Below are 9,654 nucleotides of genomic sequence, written 5' to 3' on the forward strand. Positions count from 1 at the left end.
ACATATGATATCAAACGAATTACTTGGTAGAAAAAGAAGACAAAGTAAGAAAAGCAATGTAGCGAGAAAGATTCACAAAAGACGATAATTTTCTCTTGGTTCTATGTGTCTCGGCACCAACGCCGACAGCTACACAACCAAGCTTCTAACAGCATATTTCAGCTTACAACTAAGGTGTCTGCTCCAAGTTTTAGTATTCAGTAAAATGATAGAAAAATGAACGGATATGGTGAAGTAAGTTTTAGTCTGCCACACATGAAGTCACCGTCCTATAAAAAGCAAAGCTGTAAGCAATGATAATAATTTTAATTTACCCATAGTATTCATCATTTTTTTTTCTAAATAACATGACTTTTAAATTTAGTTTGTATGACATTGCTTCGTATATATTATACATACATTTATATATATAATATGATGAAGGTGAAACCTTTTAACGCTGCCGAAAAAAAACATTGATTAAAAACAATGATAATTTTTGTCAGCTCTGATTTGATATTTTATACTTATAACCTTCAATATGGCAAATTTCGTGATGATATATATTTCTCCTAAAGCATTATACTGATTGTCGTGGTCTGATATGTCTATTGGGCGAAATGTCCGGCATTCATAAGGAATTATTGGTTGTCATGGTCCGAAATATCTTTGGGTCGAATTGTCCGGCACTGGTTAACATTATGGTTCTTATATTTGCGAAATGTCTTCAAAGATTTCTTTTGTTGCATTTAGTTTCGCTTCATTCTGTTCCATTTGGTATAGTTAAATTATGTTTTCATAACGATTTGATTCATTTTATCGAATTGATTCGTTTCGATTCTTTCTATTGTCGATTATTTTCGTTTCGTTTTGCAATTTTTATGACCCGAGAATTATGGGTAATATTGATTACGTAATCTTCGTAAACATCTAGACGCCACACTGCAGACTATAATGCCAACCCTATTATGGAAAATCTATGATTCGATTTGTATTTCAGGCGCGTAGCTGAGGCCAAATTGAAGTGTAGGCAAAATTACGGCAGGAGGTCTGGGGGCCGCTTAAGGCCCCCACAAGATCCAGGGCGGAGCCCTGGTAGGAGGTCCAGGGGGGCGAAGCTCCCCCGAAGCTCCGCGGAGATAGCGTTTTAGAGCATCATTTATGCCTCTCCTGGATGTATTTTAGCTCCAAAAAAATTGTCAAAATTAAGTGCAGGCAAAAGCTTTTTTGCCTAACAGCAGCTACGCGCCTGTATTTAGTTATCGAAACTAGCAAATATTTTCCGAGACTGGTTTGGCTCTCACACATTTACAAGTACACGCAAATGAAGCTGCCATTATGTTGTTTTTCAGCTCCTGAAAATGCAGGTACAAACCGGATATTGATGCTTTTATATTGAGCGTATACATACATACATACATACATACATACATACATACTTACATACATAAATGCATACATATATACATACATACATACATACATACATACATACATACATACGTGTGTATGTTTGTTTGCTCCTGTTGCGTACTTCGTGTGCACCTGAGTTCAATAAATGAAGTGCTCTAAAGTTCTTAGGAAATGATATTAATGAAAGAATACAAGAACTCTTTGAAGTCAGTAGAGTTGATTGAACCTTAAATATCAGTACAATATCACCTGATGTTCAGTAAAAAAAAAACATTTTTTCATCACCTTTCTTGTCACAGCTAAACATGAGTTTTCCGGTAGATTTGCTGTGGACAATTATTGCAGAATTTTTATTTTTACCTTTCAGGCAAAATAAAATAATTTGTCTGTTTTCTGACACCCTACCTACTCTAAAGATTTATGTGCATGCCCTAAAAAATTAATAGCCATTTTGACTCAATGAAAAAGTTTTTGAAAAAAAAGTCAATTTTTCTACCTACCTACCCTTTTTTCTATGCACTATAGCACAAAACAAGACTATTTTTTTTGCCTCATCATAAAGATTCTTTCTTGATGTAAAATTTATTTAGAAAAAAATGTTTTTATTTTACGAATATCACTTTTAACGTCCTGTTTATCTTATTTAGTTTCTTATCTGATTACTTTAAATTGGTGTTGATAATTATGTTTTTTATTATTATTTTTTTGTGCTATATAAAAACAATTAATAAAAAAGTCCGTCTTTTTCACAAAGTTTTAATATTCAATTACCGATGGAAAGTAAAAGAATGGAATCGGAGTTTTTACTATACACCTTAAAGCGTTGTAGAAAATGATAAATTATGTCCACATTCATTGGACCATGGAATGAAATGCCGGATGGTAGTCAACACATCATTAGCTCCGCCTACCCGTTCAAAAAGGAAGGAGATGAAATGGACAGAATTTTATGAAGGGACAAATTGTTGACTTTTCTGGGACTAATTGTATGCAAACAAGGGATATTGTTTCACTGTAATTATGTATTACCACGAGCGCGAAATAGGTGAAATAGTGAATAGTGATGAACGCCTTAATAAACACAGAGAACACCCGAATGAAGCTATTTTTGACCACAATCAATTCCTGAAGACAACGAACTTTTCAATTAATGAAATTTTACGACCTGAGTTTGGACAAAGAAAAGCCGAGAATAATCAAGACTATCAACAATCACAAAACAATGCCGCTTCAGCATTTAGCATTTTTGATAGTGCAGGATCATACTCTCGTCCATTCCTTTCTTTCGAAGATATATTTCACAGATACAAGACTTATATGTGTTCAGTGCCACCGTCAGAAACTTTCAGTATTGCACCCCCAAACGTCTCAGTAGCACCTACAATAAATGGAACGCAGGTTACTGACTCGTCAAAGCCAATTTCTAGTCCAGTAACACCGACTTCGTCGGACACAGGATCATTGGATACTCCATGGCCTGCTTGGGTTTATTGTACCAGATATTCAGACAGACCATCAGCGGGTAAGAAAGACATTACAATGATAATTTAACTAGTAAGTGCTTTTTCAAATGAAAGTTCAGATATTATTTTAAAAAGTTTCATAATTTACAGAGAAATTGACATACTATGCATATATTGGAGATAATTAATATTTAACAAAATGTGACAGATAAAACATTTATGGTTTGTTTGCAAAACCTCCAGAAGGATAGTCGAATCTTGACAGTCTGTTTGATGTTACAGTTTGAGTAGCTTAAAAACAAAAGTGCTTATTTCTGATTGAAAGTATTCCTTTTTAAAAAAAAAAAATCTACCGTCAACATTCAATATTTTGAAGAGTTTTAAAATAGGATTGTTGATTCCAATCAGTCCACACACTAGAACCAATGAAGCATAACAAATACATGTTCATTTTTGATAGATTACCAAAAACTGACAATCTTATCACTTAGTTACTTAATGTGGGGGCTAATTGGAAAATTAGAGTAGTACAAATTGACTGCCGGTTATATCTTAGGTATTTTATTAGGAAATTTATCATGTGAACCATTACGGAAGTTTAATTTCTGTAATAAGTAACCACTTTGTTGAGATAACGTGTTGACTTGTTAATTACGACAAAGTTTATTGGATAGATATGGGCAGATAAATCTTATAAGATAAATTATATAACGGATACTGGCAAGCTGCTGATCATTCTTCATAGTGTGTTTCGTTGAACAAAAGACGAAGATGGTTACGTACAGAAAGTCATTACGTTCCCAATTATTGAAACAATTAAAGCAGCTTCATCGATCTAAATTAATGCATTGATTGATTGAAATTGTCCATTTTATGTGTTCCGATGAAAAAGCCTAAAAAATCAAAATAGCAGTTTTGGCCTGAATCTACAGTTTATATGTTGATTTCCAAAACATTGATGTTCTTTCTTTTAAAGTTTGTTGTCATTTCCTTTATTAATTATATATTCTAATGATTTAATAAAATACAATACTTTGACGGTTTATAGTGCGAAATTTAAGACACTGTTGTTTTGATCAACAAATCAAATATATTTGATAAATGAACTATGTATTAACAACCATTTGTTCATTAACTTGTTTTCAGGTCCTAGGGCAAAAAAAGTGAAGGCTCGAATGAAAACGCAATCAGAAGAGAAACGGCCAAGGACGGCTTTCTCCAACGACCAGTTGCAAAAACTTAAACAAGAGTTCAATGAGTGTCGATATCTGACAGAAAAACGAAGGGTAACTCTTGCTAAAGAACTTAACCTAACGGAAGCTCAAATAAAAATATGGTTTCAAAATAAAAGAGCAAAGCTAAAGAGGACATCAGACACTAAGAACACGTTGGCTTTGAATCTAATTGCAGAAGGACTGTATAATCACACCGTACATGCTGCAACGAAACGCAAATAATCTCAGATTTTTTAAAATTTTGTTATATTTTTATTTAATACAATAAAACGCAGTAACATATTCTTGATAGTTTCCCTAATTAAATAATCATACATATTGTCTTGTAGTACTGCATAGGCTCATAACCTCACACAAACACTCACTGTTGTATAAAGTACTTCTATTTTACTTGCTTTGTATGACCAAATATAGTGGTACTTCAACTGGATCATCGGAAGAAAATGAGAAAACAAACGCATTGTATATTTAGATTAATTAATACTGAAAATAAAACAAATAGTAGAAATTTTAATGATATCTCTAGGGTATATTAAGATGGCCACTTCGCTGAATCGGTGTTTTGTCGTAGATCAGTCAAAGGCAGACTGTGAGTGTTGGTTTGGAATCATTCTATAGACAAGGCCTGGGTTTCATATAAAATATTCTGACTGGTCGAAATTTGAGTTGAGGAAGAATTTGAGGAAAATCTCAATTTGAAATGCTTTATGAAAGCGGACTCACTTCTTCTATTTTAATCTGCTCAGCATCTTCTTGATAATTCAAAGGCTTGTAAATGTGTTGTGAAAATGTATTTGAGTGTTTTTCGTATTTTTCATCTCAACTGATAGATGCTATTTTTCACTGAAATATTAGTAACAAAAATATATCCTGCATGAATTTGTCAGAAATTGCGTTTACTTTTATTGTCAATTAGAAAATGATATTGTGAATTGTAATTGGTATTCTATTTGATTTGCATTTCTCAGTACTGATGACTTGTTTTCAATTTTGTTTTTCGTATTCAGGAAACAACCGTTTGATTAACTGGTTATTTGAACGGATTAGAAGGCAGGTCTACCGTCTTGTGACAAACAACCAAATAAAAAATGCACTTCGACCCAGCCATCATCTAGCCACTATAAAATCAGAACATTGCTCCTTTAGCTGTATACCACAAATTGACAAGTGTCATAAAGTCACTTGTGAGTAATCTCAACGAAGGAAATATTTTGATACAACGCTTCGGTGCAATTTCAAAGTAATTAAATGATGTTGCAATTACTACTAGTTATAAAAATAGTCTGTGATCGTTTTTAAGGTGTCACATTCCCTCACTATCAGATGTTATCAAAGAACTATAAATCTACATAAAGAAACGTACAAAGCAGGAACTCTGCGAGGGTGAGATCGCTTTATATTTATATTGTTATGTTATTATTGAAAATCATTAGAAAGTGCGAAGTCATACAAACTATAAACTGTTTTATGATATTTAAATAATGCCAGATTTACCAACACATTAACCCTTAAAAAGAAAAATGGTTTGTGAAAATAATTTTAATAAATAGTTCATTATTAATCAATTTCCAGCCCATTTTATTTTTATAAAAAGCATTTAATATAGTTTATCTCCATAAAGGTAAAAGATACAACTATTTTGTCGAACGTTACAGTAATCTATCATTTTTGTGGTTATTGTCGAGACCCATTTGATATCTTTCAATGATGGCGTACAATAGATTTTTGTGTTTTGATATTATTGATGATAATAAAGATACCACGAAAAAAAAATATATCAAAACCAATAAAACTAAAAGCGCAATTTAAGTAGTCTTTCAATTTTTTCTCGAATGTATGAGACATTTCGATTCCCCCTGTCGAGTCCTTCGGAACGCCTCGGAAATCCTGATTGCTCTATTAAAAACAAAATTACAGGTTAATTGAAAAATGTTGCTTTTGACACTTTTTCATCTTTTCTTTTGATATTGGATCAAGTTACCAGTATTATTTATGAATATATTTTGTAACTGTTGTAAGGGAGATTTACCATCGATTTCTATCCGGAGATAAAGTACCAAAATTTAGATAAATATGAAAATTACAAAGTATATGTTTACGTTACATTTTTATGAATAGTTGGACTAAGATTTTTTTCACGATAACCAACATCGTCGTGGTCTTGTCTCTATTATTGAGGCATTAATAGGCTTTTACACCTATTTAAATTTTCAATTCCTCATTCGTAACCTTACTTGGCAGTTGATACAATCTTTATATGAAATTAAATTAAGAAATAAAAATGAATTGTATAAGTACACGAGTTTTTATTTGATATTTATAGCGTTGTTAAACCAATTTTTGTGGTATTTTTCTTTCAGTATTGAGACAATGATATGAAGTTGTAAATGTCTTTTCTTACAGGGGAACCTTTTAAGCTTAAAACGTGAATCATACATAACACGAAAAGCTTTTGTTTTCGGAAAACATTTGCCTTTGAAAACAGCAAATATAATCTTTTGTCTTATTTGAGTTGTTCAAAAACGTAGACGCCACCTACTCCAGACAATAATGACTTTAGATTCACACTGACAAAGCAACGTTTCAAGCAAAACACACCAAACAATAATCATGGTAAGAACAGGTCCATCTATTGAAACATTCATCATATCAGAACATTTGTGTAACAGAATTGAAAATGTACATTTGGGTTTGGCTTTCTATAGTCAAGAGCGATAGTGTCGAATATTTTGACAGATTTTTTTTCGAAAAGTCTAATATTTAGAAATACGATAATTGCTCACAAAGAAGACTATATATATATATATATATATATATATATATATATATATATATATATATATATATTTAAACTCGTCAAGATTTTACACCAGAAATGACAACTTATTATTCATTTCCCAATGTTTTTTATCCTTTGATTTAATTTAATATTTGCAATCATTGCCTTCTACCTCTTCTTTTTATGGCTTCTGTCTTTTAATAAATTCTGTTTTCAAGATAACTTTATGCTCTTGATAGTAACATCGTTGTTGACACGTTTTATTTTTCATTTGGTAAAAAGATATATCAAGGTTAAAGGCCACACTAAATAGTTGTATTAAGATATCCGCTTCATTGTATATGGTTACAATGTTTTATTGTATAGACAGTTTATTTACATTTATGCAGGCCTACAAAAATTAGAAAATAAAACTTTGCTCGCATATGAGTTAGAAGAAGGATATCAGAATATTTCAAGTTATTTTCGTTTTATACTTTCTGTATATTGTTCAAATGTAGCACACCCCTGCTTAAAAGTGTCTCTGTAACAATAATTTATTACCAGAATGACACTGGTATTTAGAAAATTCAAGGACTTTTGTTTCAGTTATACAGTGTTGGAATAGAATCTGCATATTGCAGCCTACCCGGAGACGCTTCGTGTGTCCACTGATAATCTATTGAATAAGACGTCATTGCGGAACTATCATTTTAACTGCGTACCTGTCATGTTAATAGTCGAATTCAAAATGACGTGTAGAGTTCGATATAGAGTTGTGAAAAGACTACCTGTTGTTCATTAATTGAATCAATTTAATCCGTCGACTTGACTAGTTCTCCCGGAGAGAGGTATTTGGAGAACATTATATTCAATAATGGTTTAATGTAACAACATATTAGTTTACAACCGTCAACGTACCACCCCTGATTTCTCCTTTGAACGGAATCGTGACTAATACAGAACCTAGGTTGCAGCCGGTTTTAGAAAGCGCTATATGCTGTGAAATACTATCCATGCTGCATGTAGTGATAGCCTGTGTTATACCACACATACTCATATATTTTTATTTACATCTTCTGAAAGGCATAAAAATTTATGCTTTTTCAGCTGCATGAATATGATTTGGAAATGAATTCGTGATCTGACACGTTGATGGAAAGAATTTGTGATTGGTTTACAGATTGATTGGACATTTGTATTATGACCTCCGCAACTTTTATCACATTGAAAATTTAATATCGGTTTAGCAGGTAAAAATTAAAGACAATGATATTTGAAATAAGCTTTAAAGGTTGCTCCTATTTAAGCCAATGGTAATAATTTAGGATTGAACTAAGAAAATCTGTTTTTTTCCTGTATAAAGTATTTTCCAGGTTTGTACTAATACTATTGACCGTCAACATCGATGTTGATAAAACAAAAACAAAACATTGTGTTTTTTGTTTGTGTTTTGTTTTGTATGTTTGTTTTCCTTTTTTGCTTTGTTTTCGTTTTCTTTTGGAGGCTATCGTTATATCAAATTAATTATATGTAATAAAAGAATATACGCAATACGCATTATCTCGACTGCAATACAATATCTGTTATTTTTAATTACATTTGTCTGTAAAGTGCTGTATTTTTGTTGTTTTTTTTTGTTACATGTAACTTATATTTTCATATGCATATTGAGAAAATGAAGGGTCGTAGGCATAAATAAAATTTTAGCAAATTTAATATTTACTTTCCAGTCTTCCAAATTATAAAAAAATAAACATTTAATTTCTTAATATGCGATTGCCTCGTTTTCAAAGCATAATTACAAATTTACAAACCTCTTTAAAAATAAATTATATTTGAGAAGATTTTTATCAAGTATTAAATTTAATATCATGTTAAAAAAATTCATTTTAGTTCACAGATATAATCAATGTATCTAATTACATTGTCAAGTAGTTATTAAATTTAACATATGGTAAAAATTTGTACTTAAATTTAATTTTTGGCATAAATAAGTATTAGAAATATGACCATATCATCTCTCTTAGCCAAAACAAATCATGACTTCGTTTTGGTTGTGAGTGCCGCAGCCTATTTTTGGATATTGAAATGATAATTTTGATACTACTGGTTAGAAGTTACTCATCCAACATATCGACATTTGCAATATTGCTATGATTGGTGTTTCCATTATAAACTCGTGGATCATTACGGAATATCCATCTGCACCGTGAGAACCGATTTGTTCACCGTGTCATAGTTTCCTTTGATATTTTACGAGAAACTTGGCGGATTTTTTGTAGAAAAGCAGAGGATGCTTACCCTACCGGTGCACCTGGTCCATGTTTTAGTTTTTAGTTGACTCCGAGTTTCTTTGTATGTGTTATTTTGATAATTTCCTGTCGTCTGTTTTTCCTGTCTAGTCTTTATCCTTAGATGATAGTCTTTTGATTTTTGCTCGAATCTTGGTACCCTTCAATACTCTTTGTACATAGCAATATAGTACGTTATAGAGCTTTGTTCAACATCTGTTTATGCAAATGAAACGTACCCATTTTCATAACCCTGATTACTTTCAGGATTACAGCAATGTCTGTTATGGCTATTCAACGCGTTGCATTTCCAGTGATAGCAAATGCTAAAGATATCTGCATATGTTAACCCATGTTGCTACCATAGGGCAGCATTATCAAATGCTTTTATGTAAATGACATTTACATATTCGTTTTAGGAGATGTACAGATAGAATTCGAACCGTCGTGTTTGAACTCGGGTAGGGATGTTAGTGAAACTGAAACCAACATTGGATCACTATTGAAAAGAT

General features: G+C 31.9%; 1 protein-coding gene across 1 annotated transcript; it reads left to right on the plus strand.

Moving 5' to 3' along the window:
* Positions 1–2,105: 2,105 nt before the first annotated feature.
* LOC148613033 (homeobox protein engrailed-2-A-like) lies at positions 2,106–4,373 on the plus strand. The gene is made up of 2 exons (XM_088595017.1): positions 2,106–2,914; positions 4,002–4,373. Exons 1-2 carry the CDS (start codon positions 2,413–2,415, stop codon positions 4,310–4,312), a joined length of 813 nt encoding a protein of 270 aa, XP_088451143.1. The 5' UTR covers positions 2,106–2,412; the 3' UTR covers positions 4,313–4,373.
* The last annotated feature ends 5,281 nt before the right edge of the window (positions 4,374–9,654 follow it).

Source organism: Perna viridis, chromosome 7 (assembly GCF_037379345.1).
Source record: "Perna viridis isolate PV_CMFRI_1.1 ecotype Kerala chromosome 7, ASM3737934v1, whole genome shotgun sequence".
NCBI lineage: Eukaryota > Metazoa > Mollusca > Bivalvia > Mytilida > Mytilidae > Perna > Perna viridis.

Coding starts and splice junctions, on each gene's coding strand:
- LOC148613033 (XM_088595017.1), top strand. CDS start 2,413: ATGTATTACCACGAGCGCGAAATAGGTGAAATAGTGAATAGTGATGAA. Junction 2,915..4,001: donor TTCAGACAGACCATCAGCGG/GTAAGAAAGACA, acceptor ACTTGTTTTCAG/GTCCTAGGGCAAAAAAAGTG.